The sequence below is a fragment of the Zalophus californianus genome, chromosome 2 (genome assembly GCF_009762305.2).
Source record: "Zalophus californianus isolate mZalCal1 chromosome 2, mZalCal1.pri.v2, whole genome shotgun sequence".
In the NCBI taxonomy this organism is placed as follows: domain Eukaryota; kingdom Metazoa; phylum Chordata; class Mammalia; order Carnivora; family Otariidae; genus Zalophus; species Zalophus californianus.
The window spans coordinates 63,732,711-63,752,586 of NC_045596.1; the positions used below are offsets into that span (position 1 = coordinate 63,732,711).

Genomic DNA, 19,876 nt, shown 5'->3' on the forward strand with positions numbered 1-19,876 from the left:
TTATAATATGCAGTTGAGGTGATTTTGCAACTAAAGTGCAAAATCTATCTAAATTTGGGTAGGAAAGCAATATATGTATGATTTATAATGAAAGAACTTTTTCCCCCCAGAAATTCACAAAAAGTAATTCCTATGTCCATATAAGGAAACATGGTATTTAAATAACACTTCAAGTGTGCTTCAAGGAAATGAACTGTATCTTTTAAGATTTCAAAGAAGCATTCATGTCTAAAAAAAGTATAAAGAAGGATCTTGGTAAGTCACTTGGTCTGTTTCATTGGTTTTTGGCTGAGTACTGTTAATACAAGTTCTAACTCAGAACACCCAGATGATGATGGGATATGAGGAACTAATGAAACATGAGTAGAAGACTGGCCTGGTATCTGGTTCTTAACTGCACATTGCATTATTTGAGCTTTTTGTTTTAGAAACAAATTAAGAACACTTCAGTGTGATTTGTGAGCTTTCTCACTCTTCAAGCTTGTGCTATACATCACAACTGCTAAATTGTAGCTATTGTTTGCTTTAAAAAACTTGGGAGGAAAATACAGGATAAAACTATGTTAGCATGCTAGGGAAAGGAATGTGGATGGACGGGGAAAGGACTGGGGGGGCAATTAACGACAAAAAACACCCTAAAAATAACATACATGACATAATCACATTTATGTAAAATATATGTATAATCATCTACATATACCAAATGACCACACATGTAAAATTCAGTGTATACATTTTATTTTCTAATTAATGGCCATTTTAGAGCAGTTTTGTTTACAGAAAAATGAGAACATACAGAGTTCCCATATACAACCTCAATCATTCCCATATGTTTTATAATAAACAAAAATGTGTTATAACTTCTCTGAGTTTTCTACTTATGACAAATTAATTTAAGTCTGCAGAGTATCACCACGGCAAAAGTGCTCTTCAAATTACCTTTATAAGGAATTCAACACCTTCTACTAGTCAGTGATTTTCAGATAGCAGTATGTGAAAAAATCTGAGCTGGAGTCAATCTGAGCTGCATCTTTAACATAGCACCTGGGTGACTTGGATGCATAGGTTGAGAACTCCTGGGCTAGAAATTCTTATCCTTGGACAAAAAAACCTCTCTTGAAAGGGTTTCCCACACCACCTCCACAGAAAGATCTGATGTCTGATGCTCCAATTTAAAACAAAACAAAAGGTGTTCATTTTCAAATTCTGTGTCAGATGTCAGCATGGAAAAAATTATTAGTGTCTGGGGTAATCTGTGGACCAATGAACACAATAAATTGAATGATAATGAAAAGTGAAATTTTTAAAAATCTCATATACTGTTTACTTGTTTGGCTATCAAAGGTAAGGAAATATTAACATAAAACACTAATAGAAGATGTAATGTCAATTATTATCAACACATTTCATATACTGTATATATAAATTTTTTGGTTGTATACATTTTGATGAAATATATCTGGAATTTTTATTGAAATTATTAGGTCATCAGCCCTATGTAACAAAATTCCAAAAACAAACAGGATTTGTGTGACTTTGTATTTAAGAATGGGCTTCTGAATTATTCAGTACTTAATCCAAACTGACCCAAGGGCTAGTCACAGGTGTTTTGGACTTAGTTACAGGGTTGGAGATGAGCTTTAAGAACCTTACTAGGCAAAGTGTGGTTCCTAGACCAGCAACATCAGTGTTGTTTAGGAATGGTTAGAAATGCAGACACTCAGGCCCCACCCCAGATCCACTGAAACAAAATCTGCATTTTTAACATGATCCCCAAGATGACTCACCTGCACGTAAAAATTTGAGAAAACCTCCCTTCAGCTATTTCAGAGTCCTGATCCTTTCCAAATTTTCCCAGCTTTGAACTAACTTCCAGCACCACTCCCTACTTTTCCCACACATCCACACACCCCATTATTTTTATTTTAGATGATCATCTCCTGCCCCTTGTTCTCATTTCCAGAGGGAAAATCACACAAATTCCAACTAGGTAACTCACAGGCTTCATTCACAAGTTTCTCTCTCCAGCCAAAGAAAACTCTTCATCTTGATAATTAATATTTCTGATTAATTTTCTGACAGTCCTGAGCCCACCCAACAGTTTCTTTAAAGCTGCAAGGAGAGGGTGTGGGTCCTTCTCTCAGCTAGTACAAGGTTGTTCACCATTACTATCCTACATCCTCACTTCAAAGCCTTGCTTTAGCCTTTCCAGGATTGTACTTCAGTAAAAAGCAGGCAGCCCATTAAAAAAACAAAAAACAAAAAAACCCCAATAATTTGTCCTATGTAAAAAGAACAATGTTATTTCAAACAGCAGTGTCACAGGTTCCCACAATTTCAGTGTTACAGAAAGCTACTGCTGCTGCTAAATCACCGTTATTACTCTGGAATCACTTGGGAACATGTTAATTTATGCCTAAAGCAATATTAGTATTATTGTTTATTTTACTTTCATTATCTGAAGTGGTACAGTCCAAACTAGAGGGGTTGCTGTAATTCTGCCTTCTCCTGGTAGGAGACTGGGAAAAAGGATATAATGGTAACAAAGAAAAGCAGCCAATAGTTTTAGTAAACAACACTGCAAAAGTCAGATATCATTTCTTATTTTCCAATTACTCCAATTCCTATCATCAAGTTACTACAGACAGTAATGTGCCTGGTGCTGGAGAGCAATCATTCAGGTAAGCTGAGGCTACTCCTTCTGTTTCTCCATCTGCTAAGCTGTTAACACGAAGACATATTGACAAGGGCTCAAGGAAAACATGGAATATTTCATCAGTAAGATTATGCTGCCCTAGAGACAGATGTTAGAAAGCTGCAATATTTAAAAATAAAGAGATAAACACATGCTTGAGGGGAAGGAATAAAATAGTTTTAGAGCTGGGAGAGAAAATTAAAAAGAAAAAAAGGAAAAATGGAAAGATAGATGAGAGGTGTGTATTACCACAGGAAATAGCAAATCCTTATTGTGTGGGGGAAAAACTTTTATATCTGCCTCAGGCAATCATTTACTATTAGGTAGGCATTCTTAGAGTGCATTGGGGGAGATTTGTAAGAAGTGCTTAGCAGGGCTGATTATGATTACAGAGAACAGATTTATTTCTTGTCATCAGATGGTTAATGTCAAGGCTTTGACTTAAAACCATATACACTAGTTTTCACAAAAATTTAAACATGAGAAATGTTATATACTATGGTAATTCACATTCAGTGAATATAAAAACAACGTTAAGTAATGATAACTCTGGATTTATCTGGTGACACACTGCAGAGGTCAAAGCACTTTGTCTTCACTTATCTTTACTGGAGAAAAACAGTAAAACAGGATTATAATGGTGGGTTATACAGAAATACTTACAAGTGACATAGAGTTGCCATGTATTAAGTCAACAGAACATTTTAAACTGTAGATTTTCCTTTTTTTTGCTATAGTTTTCACACCTTTATGAATAAAATGCAAAGAGTGGCAATGGGAAAGTGAACGAAGCTTTGGCCTTGAATTCAAATAGACTCGGGTTCAGATCCCAGATATTTACTTTGCTTCTTTGAGCTTCAGTTTTGTCACGAATAAAACAGGAATCCTAACGCCTACCTTTTAGGGGTACTGAGAGAGTTAAATATATCATTAATAAAAGTCCTACATTGTACCTGAATATCATAGGTACTCAATAAATGGCAAGTTGTGTCATTAACAACAACAAAAAAAACAAAAAAACAAATTGACACAAATAAGGAGATTAAATCCTGCAATTTAATCACTGGTTGTCCTTTTCTTAAAATCTCCACGTTCTGATTGCGTAGTAGAAGCCCTTACTCGTGACTTCCTCCAACTGGGAAAGAGGAGGAGAATACCGCCTCAAGAAAGGGGAGGGTAAGACAAACAATGAGTTCCCAGAGAAAGGAAGAGAAAATAGAATACTTCCTCCAGAAAAGAAGAAGAGGAGGAAGGAGGGCATGAGGTCTGACTTGATGGTCCTGACTACACCCTCAAGAATGAAAACCCGATAAATAATGGCAAAACCTGAAAGCGGAGGAGCTTCAGGAGTTTGCCCTGCTTCCTGTTCAGCATTCTAGGAGGAGACAACTTGCAAGACAACCACACCCAACACAGGACTACTACAGAGTAAAATCGTGGCATGGTGTGAGCAGGCCAAAGAAGGTTCTGTGATGGCAGGCCTCAAAGTTTCTTGGCTCTTGTGCAGGAGGCTCTTGTATCCAGGTATTCCTTTATAATCCCAGTGGGATATGTAGACGGTTCCTGTTGAGAGTGAGAAGCCATTGGGGCCATTGTGAGATGATCCCAGGAAAGGTGCTGCAGAGCAGACAGGCTAAGCCAGGGCTTAGAGGGCAGACGTGGCTGAGATGCGAGGAACTGCAATGCTGTTGAGAAGTGAGAAGAGGGCAAGTGAGCAAGAGAGGGCTACAGGTTCTAAACTCTAAAAGAACACAATATTGGCTTAACCAATGACAGACTTCAGCAGCAGATAAGCAAGGTACCAGTAACCAGTTTAGAGTAGCTCTATCTCCATAGACGCCAGTGAGAATTCGGATGACAGCACGAAGACCCACACGTGGATCTGGGGCTCTCTTCCCTCCCAGCCATGAGGGCACACGAACTTTTCCTGGTACCTAAAATCCACTTCTGCCAGGAGAAGGGGGAGGAGGGAGCATACTGAAACACCCCCAAAAATCCCATTTTAAACCTAGAGAAACCAAGATACTTTTGCTTGCCATCTTCAAATTCTAGCCCATCCTACTCCATTCAAAAAGAAATTTATTTCAATTCTAAAGAAATGAAAGGTCTTTTTAGCTCTTGATAAGCTAGATACAATGTGTCCAATTCTATAAGTCATATTTTCTGAGAGAGCTGGAGATGAAACAAAAATATCCATTATGTCTCTTTATTCATAATTTTAAAGTGTTCTAATTACATTAGGTAATAGGAAGTAGTGCCCTATATACATTTTCCCTACTTTCCTTTTTAAAATTACTGCATAGGTAATTTGGGAGTTTCCTTTCTTCTTTCATTCACTCAATGAATATTTACTGAGTACCTACAATGAATGAATAATGTGCGAGGAGTTTAGGAAACAGATAAATGAGACATGGACCCTATCCTTAATAAGGTAGTTTGGTTTATAATGATATGTGAATGGAATATATAAGTTAAAGAAAAGCTAGTCGAGTATTGCTGCCCATTGCTAAGTAACTGCAAACAAAACAACAGAACCTTACAACTATAAAGATGCATTTTTCTCATCTATCAAGTGCACATAAAAATAAGATAAAGGTTGATTATTATGCACAGAGTGGTTAAAAAGCATTTTTTCCCACAAAATCATAATGATAGAAAAGTCAGTTTCTAGAATAACAACAGTAAATCAAGTTGCGGGACAATCAGAAGCATACAATACAAAATCTTATTTTTTTTTAAAGTGTATTTGCTATAATAGAAGAGTAATAAGATATGAGAAAGACTATCATCATTACCTTTTTCAATTTGTTTCAAATATTAAGATAGGCTGGCAAAAGTAGTTATATAAAAACCAAATATTATATATTGTTTTAATTTTCTCAGTAAATACTGCTTGATAATTTTAAGACATTAAATTTTTAATTAACATAAAGTATTATTTGTTTCAGGGGTACAGGTCTGTGATTCATCAGTCTTACACAATTCACAGCACTCACCATAGTTAAGACATTAAATTTTAAAAGTCAAATAACAATGTAATAAAAGCCCTAGGACAGTTTACTGTTTAAGGGTACAGAAACTTTTTATAGTCATTCTTTTTAAAATATGAATATTAAAGCGCTTAATTAATTAGCTTATTAAGTTCAAATTTTTACATTACCAGGATTTCTGTTTTTTTTTTTTTTTTCTTTTTTTCATTACCAGGATTTCTTAAGGGTAGGCAATGGAAGCTTGAGAATTTTTTTTTTTTTTTGGCATGGAGCCCAACACAGGGCTTGAACTCACCACCCTGAGATCAAGACCTGAGCTGAGATCAAGAGTCAGACACTTAACTGACTGAGCCACCCAGGCGCCCCTGGCCTGAGAAATATTTTAATTGTTAACACGAGTTTATGAACACAAAACAGAATTTTATGCTTTATTTTAAAAGAAAAGAAAACCTATGATGTTTTGAGGATGTCAGTCTATAGAAACAGCATTGCAGAATGTTTTCAAGGTTTTTTCCTCTGGCTCCTTGAACCACTGCCATTCACATAATTTTTAATATCCTCTCTTCCTTGTATCTTCTACCATAATGCTCATATTCGAATTTATATACTGCAGCACAGATAGAGTATACAATTTAGAAAGAACCTCTGCTTTTATCAGTTACCCCTGTCAAAGTTGGTATTTCATTCATCCTAACTGTACAGCATACACTGATTGAAAAGTGACATTGTTAGAGATTATAAATAATTCAACAAATGGTATCCATCTGATTAGTATTTCAAAACAATATTTTATCTCTTCCCAACCCCCTCTTTATCTTCACAGAGTGGTGCATTTACATTTGAAATCTATGGTTTCTGGCATATCTGGGGTAAGGTTATACTAGGAATTTACCAGACCTGTCAGTCTCTAACTTTCTTCCATATTTCATTATATCATTCCAGTTATAATTAGTTGTCTGGTAAAATTAAGAACAGTCTATTTCAGTGAATGCTCATGTGAACATTTAACAACTTTTTGTTAGGATGACAGCTTAGCGACAGAAAGAACCAGAAAGGAGAGTCACTGAAGTAACCCTGGCTAACTCAATATTGCCAGCTCAATGGAAAATTTTGAGATTTTGCATTTTTTTTTCTTTTTTGTCATTAATCATCAAGCACATATTTCTTGTCAGGAGATAAGCGTCAGTTTGATGGCATTCCCTGCCTCAACTAGCAGGTTTTGAACTGACCTGTCTTCATTGCTATGGCTCCCTAGAAACTTTGCTGTTGATTAGCATTGATTCAGCTGAATGCTTTGACATTCAGCTTGTCAGTGAAAGCTATTTTAATCATTAAGATGCATCTCCCTTCCAAGATTGCAAACTGTTGCTGCTCATACACAACATTCTATCATCTGATTACTGTGCAGAAGAAAAGGAAAGAAGCTGAATGGTTACTATTACTATAGATTATATTAAGAGCTAAAATTTACAGAGTATTTGTGTGTGAGGTAGTGTGCTAAACAATTTACAGGGATTGTCTCATTTGATTCTCACCATCACGGAGTCTCACTACCATAGTGTGCATCCCTGTTCTCCATTTATTATCTATAAGTCATGCAGCCCTCATCTGTAAAATGGAGTGACAGTACCTACTTCAGGGGCTATTATGAAAGATTAAATGAGATTATTCACAGACAGTCCCTAGAACAGTATCTGTAACATAGTGAGTTCTCATATTCTCAGTAGTAATTTTTATTACTTTGTAGATGAAGATAATCTCCTTCACCAACTGCCCTACTCACTATCACCTCTAACTAACTGTCTCTGTTGCCCAGACCCAAAGGAGGAGATAAAAGAAAATGGAAAGTTAGTATTTCAGGACTTTTTTCTGTAGGTATTTGAACTCTAGCTCCAAGGAGGGTGTGCCTTAATTGTGGCAGGATAATTAACCTTTAAAATCCTTTCTTCCTACTCTTTCTTGTCCTCACAAGTAGGCTGTTCCCATTCAGGCAACTAAGCATGTATACTAGTGAAACCCTGTTGAGTGGGGTGGAGGTGAGGGATGATAACTGAAACTTCATAGGCACTTTGGGGGAATTCAGAATAAAGGGGTCATTTCTTCCAGGCTTTAATGAGAGGCATAAAGACAGCAAGGTGGCAGAATCCCAGTTTCCCATACCCGAGTTTGTAAAGAGAAGAAAACATGTGTCACGTGACTAAGCAGATAGCTCTGGGTAGCCTCACAGAGTTTCCCCGTGCCACGTTATGAAGAGGGAGCGGCAGAAGAATCCTAAGCTCTTAGCTGGGCAGGGAAGCAGAATTTCTCCTGGTCCACAGCACCACTGGGATGTTTCCCACTGTTGCAGAAACTACACGGTCTGGTTACCAGAACTCATTCTTTTTCCTCCTGGGCAAAAAGCTAAACTACATTTCCTAGCTTCCCCTGCAATTAGTTGGAAAAAATGGTACTGACTTTTAAAAACTGCATAAACCTCCATATGCAGTCTCTTCTCTTATCTGCATGTTGTGAATGTATATGAACCAGTAGGGGACATACGATTCTAAAAAATGCAGAGTCATTGAATCAGGGGTTCTTACCCTGAGAGTTAATAAGAGAATTCAGGAGATTATGACCTTGGATTTGGAACAAAAAAAATCTGTATTTTCATTAACCTCTAACTGAAATTTAGCATTTCCTTCAATTATGAATATAGACACCAATGCACAGGAGTACTAGCATGACTTGTGGCTTTGTCACCAACAAAAATACCTAAACCATAGGTATTTTCATATTATGTTATAGCTGTTGAAGGTATCTCAAAATATCATTTACAACCAAATTTTCCTTGAAGTAACAGTAATTACTAGACCCACTGCTTGATTTTTAAATTTCATATGATAATGAAGAGGCATATACATAACAAATTTATTTTAAAATAGCTTGATAACTATATTTCAATAAAACTGATTTCCTTTGAAATCCTGTATGATTTGTCTGCCGTATAAAAACAATTTTCTTAGAAGGGATCCTTAGGCTTCACGAGGTTGCCAGAGGGGTTATGGAACAAAACAAGTTCAAACAACTGTTCTAGATGGATTCCTGAGTGACTTTATGGAGCTGGGCCCTGCTTTTCTTCTCCCTTGCATATCCCCACCACACTGCTAACCCACACTGGACTGTGATGTCAGAAATAAGCTGGTATTTTGTTAACTTACTGAGATTGGGGGTTATTTTTTAAGAACAGTTAGCCTACGTAGACTAATCCCCTTGCTACCAAAATGGCCCAAACATGGCAGAGTATAGAGACCTTACGAGGCCTCTGGGTAGAAAGGACGCAGAAGTGAAGAGTGAGACCAAAGATTAGATGAGGCCAATGATGATGACTCAGCAGATATTGACCTGGAAGGACAGTGATGCTAAGTACAGGAATCATCTCCTTCAACTTAGAAATAAACTTCAATAATAGTAATATAAAGAAATACTTCAATTATCCCTGAGTTTGGACTCTGAGATTTATAACTGTCACACAATAATTTTCTTATTTCATATTATTTATTATTTTCTCTTCCCCTATTAGGGTGGCAATCATTTTTGTTTCTCATAGCAGGTATTAAGCGCTTTTGAATTCATCAAAATATATATACATATATATAACATATATGTAAATATATAAAATATATAAATAACAAAATATGTGAGTATATATAATTTATTCATTATTTTAAAGCAATCTTCAATTAGCTCTGTTCTACTTAAGATCCTTCTTAGCTACAGTGTAACAACTGAAGAGGAGCCAGTAACCACAAAGATGAGATCAATATTACATAAGTCCTTCTATATGGGGATTTGAAAATTGGTAATTTTTTTAAAGCCTTGTTGATTTAAATCAAATAGTCTTGACAGAGCCTCTCAAGATTTTTTTTCCTGCCTTTAAGTTTTTATTTTAATTTATATTTATTTTATTTTAATTTAATTTAATTTATATTTAATTCCAGTTAGTTCACATACAGTATTATATGGGTTTCAAGTGTACAGTTTCAACACTTCCATACATCACTCTGTGACCATCAGGGTAAGTGCACTCCTTAATTCCCATCACATATTTAACCAAGCCCCCACCCCTCTTCAGGGTTTTTAAGGCAGATGTAAATTTGACAACACTTCTCTTAAGACATTAAGTTTTGTTTAATTTTACCTTCCTTTTAGATTGTTTTGTTGCCTTTAACTTAACCTTTGACTAAATGAATCAGTCATTTTGAAATGTTCAGGTTGTTAAAAACCAGATGCAAGGACTCCTCTGAGGTCACACTCTTTCTAACCTTCATGAAATTACTATACCTAAATTTTTATAACCTATGGAACTATACTTGAATGAGAAAATAGGGTTAGTGTGCAATACAGTTTGGGCTTCAGCATTAAAAGGTGTAAAAAATATAGTACATTTATTCTTAAGTGTTATATAATGGGGGCGCCTGGGTGGCTCAGTTGGTTAAGCATCTGCCTTCGGCTCAGGTCATGATCCCAGGGTCCTGGGATCAAGCTCCACATCAGGCTCCTTGCTCACTGGGGAGTCTGCTTCTCCCTCTCCCTCTGCCTACTGCTTCCCCGGCTTGTGAGCTCTCTCTCTCTTAAATAAATAAAATCTTTAAGTATTATATAATGTTAACATCAACCTGTCCAGATCACGATTATATACCAACTCCAAGGCTCATGCTTGGCAAGTAAAAATTTTTAAGAATCAGTAAATCAAACAGCATTTATTTTAACTATATACAGTGTCTATCACTCACGACTGGCCTTTGTTATGAGACAGTTCCCTTTTTCATATGTAAGGGTAAAAGTTTCTAAATTGTTTAGAAGTTAAAGTTTCTAAATTGACAGTAGCTCGTTGATCCTTGAAATTCTTAGGGTGTTAGGAAGTCCTGTATTTAAATAGTCTTTAAAACTACTTTTTAGGGGCGCCTGGGTGGCTCAGTCGGTTAAGCAGCTGCCTTCGGCTCGGGTCATGATCCCAAGGTCCTCAGATCGAGCCCCGCCCTGGGCTCCCTGCTCAGCGGAGAGCCTACTTCTCCCTCTGCCTCTGCCTGCCTCTCTGCCTACTTGTGCTCTCTATCTCTCTGTCAAAGAGATGCATAAAATCTTTAAAAAAATACAAAAAAAACCCAACTACTTTTTAGTGGCTGCTTAGTATTAGCATTAATGCGTACTAGGAAGTATAATAATTGTTTTTGTTGACTTTTCATGTTAACTTTCACACATTCAAAAGAGTAAAGAATAGCATAATGAAACCCCCAAGTTCCAAATTAAAACCCCCCATTGCCAACTTCAACAATTTTCATCTGTTGCCATTCTTATTTTATACATTTCTCGCTCTCCAACTTTTTTCCCTCTCTTTTGCTGGAATATTTTAAAGTGGATCTGAGACCTCATATTCTTTCACCTCTAATTATTTCAGTAAGTATCTCTAACAGATAAGGACTTAAAAAAATACAATACCATTTCACTCACCAAACAAAATCACTGACAATTCATAGACTGTGTTCACAAATTTTCTTGGCTGTCTCAAAATGTCTTGCATTTGATTAGTTTAAATCAGGACCCAAACAATGTCCACAATGGTTGCATTTGGCTAATATACCTCTGAAGTTTATTTTAATAAACTTCCTCCCTTTTTTAAAATGACATTTGTTTGTTGAAGAAATCAGGTCATTTGTTCTGTACAAATTCTCTCATTGTGTATTTGGCTGATTGCATCATGGCATGGCACAGTTTAATATGTCCCTGTGTTGTTGCTGTTGTTTTTTTATAGAAATGGTAGTAAGATCTAAAGCCTTGTTTGGATTCAAGATTAATTTCACACACACAGACATACAGTTTTCTTTTGGCAAGAATATTTCTAGGTGTTACTGTGCACTTCATATTGCATTAGGAGGCACGTGACATTTGTCTCCCTTTTAGTGACATTACTCTTGCCCAGTGACTTCAAGTGTTGTCAATCTGATCGTAATTACAAAGTGCTTCAATTTTCATCTAGTAATTATTAGCCACTGATAACAGTTGGCTAAATCTATGATTTAATCAGGAGTTGCAAAATAGTGATCTTAAAGTTCTATCATTCTCTTGCATTTATTAGCTGTAATTCTATAAAGAAAAAATTTCTTTCGCCAACTACATGGATACCCTAAAATACAATTCACACTAAAAAAGTTGGATAAATGCTGGTTTCTTTTACTGAATTTAATCTACTTTTAGCATATGAGTGGGAGTCCTATTAACTTCCACTAGTGAGCGATGAGTTTCCTCCAACCCACTCAACACACCTCCCCGCAAGGTCACCAGTGGTCCAGCAGGACTAGAATGGGAAGGGATAGGATGGGATTGGGCACGTCAATGTATGATGCAGAGATTTAGGGTAGGAAGGGACTGAATTAGGACAGAATACCTTAAACAGGTTCTAGGAGGTGGAATCTGAATCTTCTGAGCTGTTCTGGACATCAGTGCTCTCCTCGGACTCTCTGGGTTCCTTGCTGTCACTGCCACTATCATCAGCGGCGGGGTTCTCCTCCTTCTGACCATCCTCTTCGGAACTAGGAAGTGTGCTTCCCTGGGTTTCCTGGTTTTCCCTGGAGCCCAGCACCACAAACCTACCCTTCTTCAGCTCCAGCTGCCTTAGCTCATCTGCCATCTGTGAGAGATCCCGTTTCATGGCATAGGCATCTTCGCCATCTGCATAGTATTTGGGTTCCACCTCACTAACCTGAAAGTTGAGGGTGTTAGAATAGAGGTGCAAAGCTGCTCGGTTACTCTTCCTGACGTGCAGGGACACGTACTTGGCGCTAAAGTTCTCTATCATGGCCCGGGAGGCCTGGTCCATCAGCTTCTGGGCCAGGCCGAGGCGCCGGTGTGAACGCTTCACCGCCAGTGAGGTGATATGTCCGTGGGGGACGTCATCTGGGTCCTCCTCCATTTTGGCCAGGACGTAGCCCACAATCTTCCCGCCCTCGTCCTCAGCAATGTAAGAAAGCTGCGGCCAGGAAAGCCCATGGTAGAAATAGTATTTCATCTGGTAGTTCTCAGGAAGGCAGAGAAGGTTGCAGTGTTGCATGTTAATCAGGTCATCTGGCCGAGCACTGCGGATGTTCATAATGGCGGCGGGTAGCAAATGGGATCGGATGGTGGTGACCGGGAAAGAGGCTGCCACCAAGCACAAGAGTCACTTTTTGCCTGGAGGACTTGGTCCAAGGGGCCAAAGTCGTGAGGCCACACGCTCTAGACGCGGGAAGGTCGGACGACCAGGAGGCGGAAGGGGCGGTGCTAAGATGCGGCTTTCGGAAGTGCGTCACCTACTCCCAGCCAATGAGGTTTTCATGTTTTTGTGTGGGTGCGCGCGCAAGGTTTAGGGGGTGGGGATATGGAGTTTATTATGAGCTCCTTGGTTTTAAATGTACTGTTTCGTCTGTTGCTGTCACTATTCTTTTGTTTCAATTATAACTTCTTAATTTGGATACATCTGGGTAAAATTTCACAAACTGAATAAATCCATATAACCAGAATGTAGACCAAGAATCAGAATATTGCACACGCCCCAGGAATACCCACTCAGATCCCCTTCCAGTAACCATCACCCAGATTTCTCTGGTTACTCCAGTAACCATCACCCAGGTTTATAACAGTCTCTGTATAAATGGAATCATGGTGCATACACTCTCTCTGTTGAGGTTTTTCCCACTTTATTTGTTTAAGCTACCTTGTGTGTAGTTGGGAGTTCTTCATTCTCTTTCCTGTTTGATATTCTGTTGCCTGAATATGTCACAATTTATACATCCATTCTACTGTGGTGGTTTGTATTATTTCCAGTTTGCGAATACAGTGAGTAGTGTAGCTAAATGTTCTAGAACATGCCTTTTGTAGAAACATGCATATTTACCCAGGATTAGAATTACATAATATCAGAAGATATTATGATGTTCAACTGTTTAAATACTTTCAAGCAGTTTTCCAAAGTGATTGCTCTGTAACCGAGCCCAAATCTGTCTGACCCATGTGCAGCAACGCCAATCACTGAGACATCAGGTATGCAGCAAGAAAGTTTATCGGAGAAGCCGCTGAATAAGGAGATGGGAGGACAATCCTCAAATTTGCCTTCCCAGGGAGGAAAGAACAAGTTTTTTGTAATCATAGGGATTGAGATTTATGCATATTGAGGAAAAAGGCAGGGAAACAGGAGGAAAGATGGAACATGTGCATTGAACAAACATATATGTAACATGTTCACTTTGGGCCTGGAGACAACATCAAAAGGAGGCTAAATTCAGCTCCTGAGATCGGGAGGTTATCTTAAGACAAGGAGAAGGGGCTATGGGCATGCTCCGAGAGCAGCTGTAAACTAGATGATTCTTGGGCTTGTTATTTCAGATAAGAAATGCAGGGCCTTGCTTGTTCCTAGGCTGGACCTAGTTGACCTTGAGTCCAGGCTTCCTTAGAGACGGCTAATGGATTTGTTAGTGGAGTCTGAAAAGACACAATAGCTGATTAGGGAGAAACGGTTCTCTGAAAAACAAGCTTTAAACTTTCCGCTAGTTTCAACCTTGTTAACCCAGTGGGGCATGGTTTTAGTTCCACATTCTCATCAGCATTTGGTATTTCCCCTCTTTTTCATTTTAGCCGTTCTTGTGTGTGGGTAGTGGTTTTATTTTGCATTTCCCTAATGACTAAAGAAGTTGAACACTTTTTTACATCCTTCTTAGCCATTCTCTGTTCTTTTTTGTGAAATGGTTATTTAAGTCTTTTGTTCATGTTTCTATTAGGTGTGTGTCTTTATCTCATTAATATTTAATAGTTTTTTTATGTTAAATTCCAGTTAGTTAACATACAGTATTATATTAGTCTCAGGTGTACAGTATAGTGATTTAACAATTCCATACAACACCCTGTGCTCATCACAAGTGCCCTCCTTAATCCTCAACACCTATTTAACCCATCCCCCCACTGACCCCCTCTCAGCTAACCATCAGTTTGTTCTCTATAGTTGAGTCTGTTCCTTGGTTTGCCTCTATTTTTTTTTCTCATTTGTTTTATTTCTTAAATACCACATATGAATGAAAATCATATGATGTTTATCTTTCTCTGATTGACTTATTTCACTTACTATTACACTCTCTATCTCCATCCATGTTGTTGCGAGATTTCATTCTTTTTTTATGTCTGAATAATATTCCATTGTGTATATATACCACATCTTCTTTATCTAATCTGTCAATGGATACTTGGGCTGCTACCATAATTTGGCTATTGTAAATAATGCTGCTATAAACAAAGGGATGTGGGGTGCCTGGGTGATGCAGTTGGTTAAGCATCCAACTTGATTTTGGCTCAGGGTGATCTCATTCGATCCTCAAATTGAACCCTGCGTCAGGCTCTGTGCTCAGCACGGAGTCTGCTCAAGATTCTCTCTCCTTCTGCCCCTTCCACTTGTGCTCTCTCTCTCAAATAAGTAACTCTTTAAAAACAAAAACAAACATAGGGGTGCATGTATACCTTTGAATTAATGTTTTTATATTTTGGGGGTAAATACCCAGTAGTTCAATTACTGGATCGTAGGGTAGTTCTGTTTTTAATTTTTTGAGGAAACTCCATGCTGTTTTCCACAGTGGCTGCCCCAGTTTGCATCCCCATATCTTCACCAACACTTGCTATTATGTTTAATGGTTTTTAAAAATATATATTCTGGATAAGAATCCTTTGTCAGATACATTATGGTGAATAGCATCCTACTCTATTTGTTGATTTTTCACTCTCTTAATTGTGATTTTTGATACCAAGCAGGACTTTTAATATAGTCCATTTTGTCCAGTTTTTAGATTTTATGGTTAGTGCTTTTTGTGTCCTGTTTAAGAAATCTCTGCCTACTCTAAGGCCACAGAGATGTTTTTCTATGTTTTCTTCTGAAAGCCTTACTGTTTTTACATTTTATATTTAGATATGCAGTCCACTGGAATTTATTTTTGTGTACTTTGTGAGGTAGAGATTCAGCTATTTTTTGCTGTATGGATATTCTGTTCATCTAGCACCATTTTTGGAAAAAAAAAAATCATACTTCCTCCACTGGATTGCATTGTTGCCTTTGTCACAATGTAACTGAACCCAAGTCCATCTGCTAGATGCACAACAAAGATAATCATTGCAACATTGAGCTGTGTACCAGGGAAAGGGTTTATTTGAGAGGCAGACAAATAAGGAGATAGGAGAGCAAGCCTCAAATCTGGCTCTCTGGAGGAGCAAGAGGAGGAGAATCTGGAAAATTTAAAGGCAAATGAAAAGGTCTGAGTAAAAGTTGCATCTGGTTTAGCAGTCTGCAACTGAGATTAGTCCCATTAACCTTTCGGTTACTGGTTTCAATAAATCCTAAGTTGCATTTCTAGATAATTAAGAAATTTTTATGCCATCCTGATAAAGCAAGATTTGGGGTATTTCTTTGATAGGGTAAGCGAGTCACATTTTATTAGCACCACTTGTACATAAGCTGGTTATAAGCCCTAGAATTATCTATATATTTTGTACAACTTTCCTTTCTAATTTTCTATCATATCATTACTTGGGGACTCAAACACCAAAGTTTATTCCGTTGTAATTAGGTAGTCTCTTTTCTTATGTCATTAGCCAGGTCCTACTTATATTTAACTCATCTGCAATATGTATGTGGCATTTCTTCCAGTGAAGGTATACAGGTCTTTCCTAGAGCCATGTGATTTGTGAAACATAGCTTGAGTAGCAACTACTTTTGGTTGTAATTTAGCAGTTAGCTCTGTTTTTACTAAAAAGTTTTTAAGATTTAAGATAAGATTTTAGTTTCTTGATGTTTTGATCAACTGTATACATTATTTCCCAGTATTATTCCCATCCAGAAATTTTTGTTTTATGTTATCCCTCATTCTGTGGACAGGGATATGTGCTTTGAGATGATATAGCTCTAAAAACAATCCAGAAGAGTCAGTTGGTTGATTGTTTCATAATAGGTTCTTCTGAGAAGGGCATGAACTACCAAAATGTGAGTACATTGTGTTCTTCTGTAGGAACATTGTGTCTTTACTGGACTTCCTAAAATATAAGCTTGACAAGTGGGGTAAGTGTGACAAAATAGACCAACTCACACAGAATTAAACTCACACATAAATTATTTATCTATCATTGGTACTGTCATCTCTTTTGTTTATTCTCCTCATTCCATGGGCCAGGAAAGCAAAATGAAGAAGACCCTTGAACTTGTACCTTTGGGAAGAAGAGGCACCTTATTAATGAGTAGGTCTTGTGTGTTTGATTGATTCTGTTTAATCCCGAATCTGAGGCCTAATCTTAGAGTAAGGCAATAACAAAAAGAGTCTTCAGAGGCAACTAGGTGGACACAGAAAGGGGAAATGACTGTTACTTTGGTTGCAGTTTGAACAAAGCATTTTCCTGCCTGAGTTGTTTAGAGAGCAACACAGTTTATAACAGCTATATTATAAAGGAATTGTATGACATATAATAGATCATCAGTGAATGAACAAATACGTATTTTTTATACTCACTGAGGTGATAAAGTCCCATTGTTTCTTCCACTGTCCACGATCATAAACAACACTAAAGATTATAGATTCAGTCATATAGGTGAGCAAGAATCAATAGCAAAGAAAAATGTTCTACTTTCTCATGTTACTACATATTCCAAACCCACCTTTCTTCTGGCTAGTGACAGTGTATATCTACATAAGATATGAGATTAACAATTTTGAAAAAAACGTTTTTGAAGTTAGCATTGAGTCTGTGGGCAATGGGCAGTGGCCGTAAGACAGTCATGAAACTCCCCTTGCCTTGAAGCAGAAGCAAAGAGGCTGGGTTGAATATAAGCCCAGCCTTCTCTGTTGGCAAAGAAAAATAAAATATATTTTTTAGGCTGGCATTAGAATGTGATTGTGTCTTTAGGAATTCTGTGACTATGTGGGGAATAGCTCGAGTCAGAGAGGTGCTTTAGACCAAAGGAGAGGAAGCCTCTCCTTTGAGAACAGCAGCTGCAGACAGGAACCGGGTCAGGGCAGAACTGACTCACAGTAAGCAATGGGCCATTCTTTGTCTTCATGAATCTGTGGTCACACCTAAACCGGTCTCTTTTTCCTCGTGGCATAAAAACATATGGGCTTAGGATTACCAAGAAGATTTCAGGCTGAGATTCTCTACAAGGTTTTTGTTGTTGTTAAAGGAGAACAAAGCCTCTTTGGCTTCTTGTGACGAAGGTCATGGATCTGGAAGGTTAGTTTAAACTGGATGCAATAGAAGCTTTGGGTTAGAAGCTATGCTATGTGATGTGCTCTGTGTGCAACAGCTGGCTGTCCCCAAAAGAGCAAGCACTTGTGGAATTTGAAACTGGTTTTTACCCCAGAAGATGACCTCGCTCCTGGCAGTATAGGCATGCAGTGTCCCAAGTAATCGATCTGAGATAGGCATCACCATATAGTTTTAGAGTCTTTGTAACACAGAAGGTCTACACAAGCAGTAAGATTTAGGTATCACATCCTCCAGTAAGCAAGTGGCTAACCAGTTCATCAATGTCCTGTGTAGAGTTTCCAGTATACGAAATGTTATCTGAATCCCTTTGCAAATGTGGAGAACAAAAAAAATCTTTCATTACAGCCTCAAGGAATTGGGGTCAATGTGAATTGCAGATCTGTATGACTCTTGGGTTGTACTGGGAAAGAAAACAAGTTACAACAAAGATCCACTGCCGTAAAATATTCGGTAGTATGTAGGAAGCAGGATAGCAAGGGGACAGGGTTTGGAATGACAGAAAAAGGAGTCAATGCTGTAGCATATACTGCTTAAAGACCTTTAAAATTGTGAATATCTCTGCTAGGTTTCTTGCACTTCCAAGTGGGTAGAAATGTGAGGGGTTATTTTCATGCATTTTCTTGAAGTAAGCAGATGATTCAGCATTATAATTGGTATATAAGCGATCATTGTAAGATTATTTTGTGTATGGGAAGGCTTCAGAGAGACATAGCATTTGCTTTGATTTTTCCTATATTTTCAGATTAGGTTCAAAGATCCTCTCTTCTGTGCAGTCTTTTTTGACTCCTTTTCCCCTGGAAAAATGAATTATTTCCTTATTTGTGTGCTCCTCTCTATGTATCTCTTTATGTAGTATGTATATTATTTACTTTATTCTTAATTCCTATCCTCTATTTTTTGAGGACATGACCCAGTCTGATTAAAAAGACTTGCTTTTCTAGGGACTAGCAAATTGTACACCACATAGTAGGTCTTGAGTGAGTGCTTATATAATGAATATGTAATTGGAGGTATGAATATATTGACAGGCTAAGTAAATCCTTTCTTTATACAGTCCAAATAAATTGTATGATTATAGTACATATTTTTGTGTAATGATATCCATTATTGTTGCTTAAAGTGTATAATGTGAAAATATAATGGTACTTATGCTACATCACTTTCTACACTGTGCCTGATTTTCACTAACCAACTGCATTATGTACCAAATGCTACAATGTCTAGGCTACAATGTCTATTCTGCAAATCAGAGATTTGCAGATGATTTTTATTGTATAAAAGAAAAGTAAATTGAACATAACTTAGCAATCAGTTTGCAGCTCTAAATTTCTCTCTTATGCCTTGGGAAGTGGGTTGGTCATCATCTACTAATATTCATTTCTGATGCTTCACCCACAAAATGTTTTTCAGACTTAACTTGCCAAGTGGCTTTGAGATAAATTTAGTATATGCAAGGCCTGGGGTTGAAGTGGAGACGGGAGAGAAGAAAGTTGAGAGAAGCCGGGATATTTGTCCTCTACTAGCTTATTGTTGGGAGGGCACCTTCCTGCCATGGCTGGTGTCCTCTGTGTTTTTTTATTTTCCTCACTAGACAGCCTTTGCTGAGTTCTAGTGTTCCCCACCAGTCATGGTGTCCAGTCTCTGATAATAAGATTTTTCCCCTTTGTCCTTCAAGTGCCAGAAGTGGCAGTAGCTTCTTGTGATTGCTTCACCATCCCCTACTGGCTTCTCAGCAATTCCATCACTCATTACTTATGTATTAAATTTCCTCAATTTAACTTACCTATAGTAATTTCCTGGCTGTTCTCTGACTGAGAGGAATGATAGTAATTGACTATATTTTTAATGTAAATTTAAATTGTATATGATTTTCCCAGACTGGCATATA

The 19,876-nt window shown here is 37.6% G+C and overlaps 1 protein-coding gene and 1 long non-coding RNA gene across 2 annotated transcripts in view; one reads left to right on the forward strand and one right to left on the reverse strand.

Annotated features, from left to right (window-relative positions):
• LOC113925807 overlaps positions 1–19,876 on the forward strand; it is a 172,330-nt gene that overhangs the window by 140,533 nt on the left and 11,921 nt on the right. The gene's annotated exons all lie outside the window — the stretch shown is intronic.
• NAA11 (N-alpha-acetyltransferase 11, NatA catalytic subunit) lies at positions 838–12,943 on the reverse strand. The gene is made up of 2 exons (XM_027600413.2): positions 12,110–12,943; positions 838–4,380 (listed from the first exon to the last, which is right to left on the reverse strand). The coding sequence occupies exon 1, from the start codon at positions 12,809–12,811 to the stop codon at positions 12,122–12,124; it is 690 nt and encodes a 229-aa protein (XP_027456214.1). The 5' UTR covers positions 12,812–12,943; the 3' UTR covers positions 838–4,380; positions 12,110–12,121.

Excerpts from the sequence above, each read along its gene's own strand:
- NAA11 (XM_027600413.2), bottom strand. The coding sequence starts at position 12,811 with ATGAACATCCGCAGTGCTCGGCCAGATGACCTGATTAACATGCAACAC.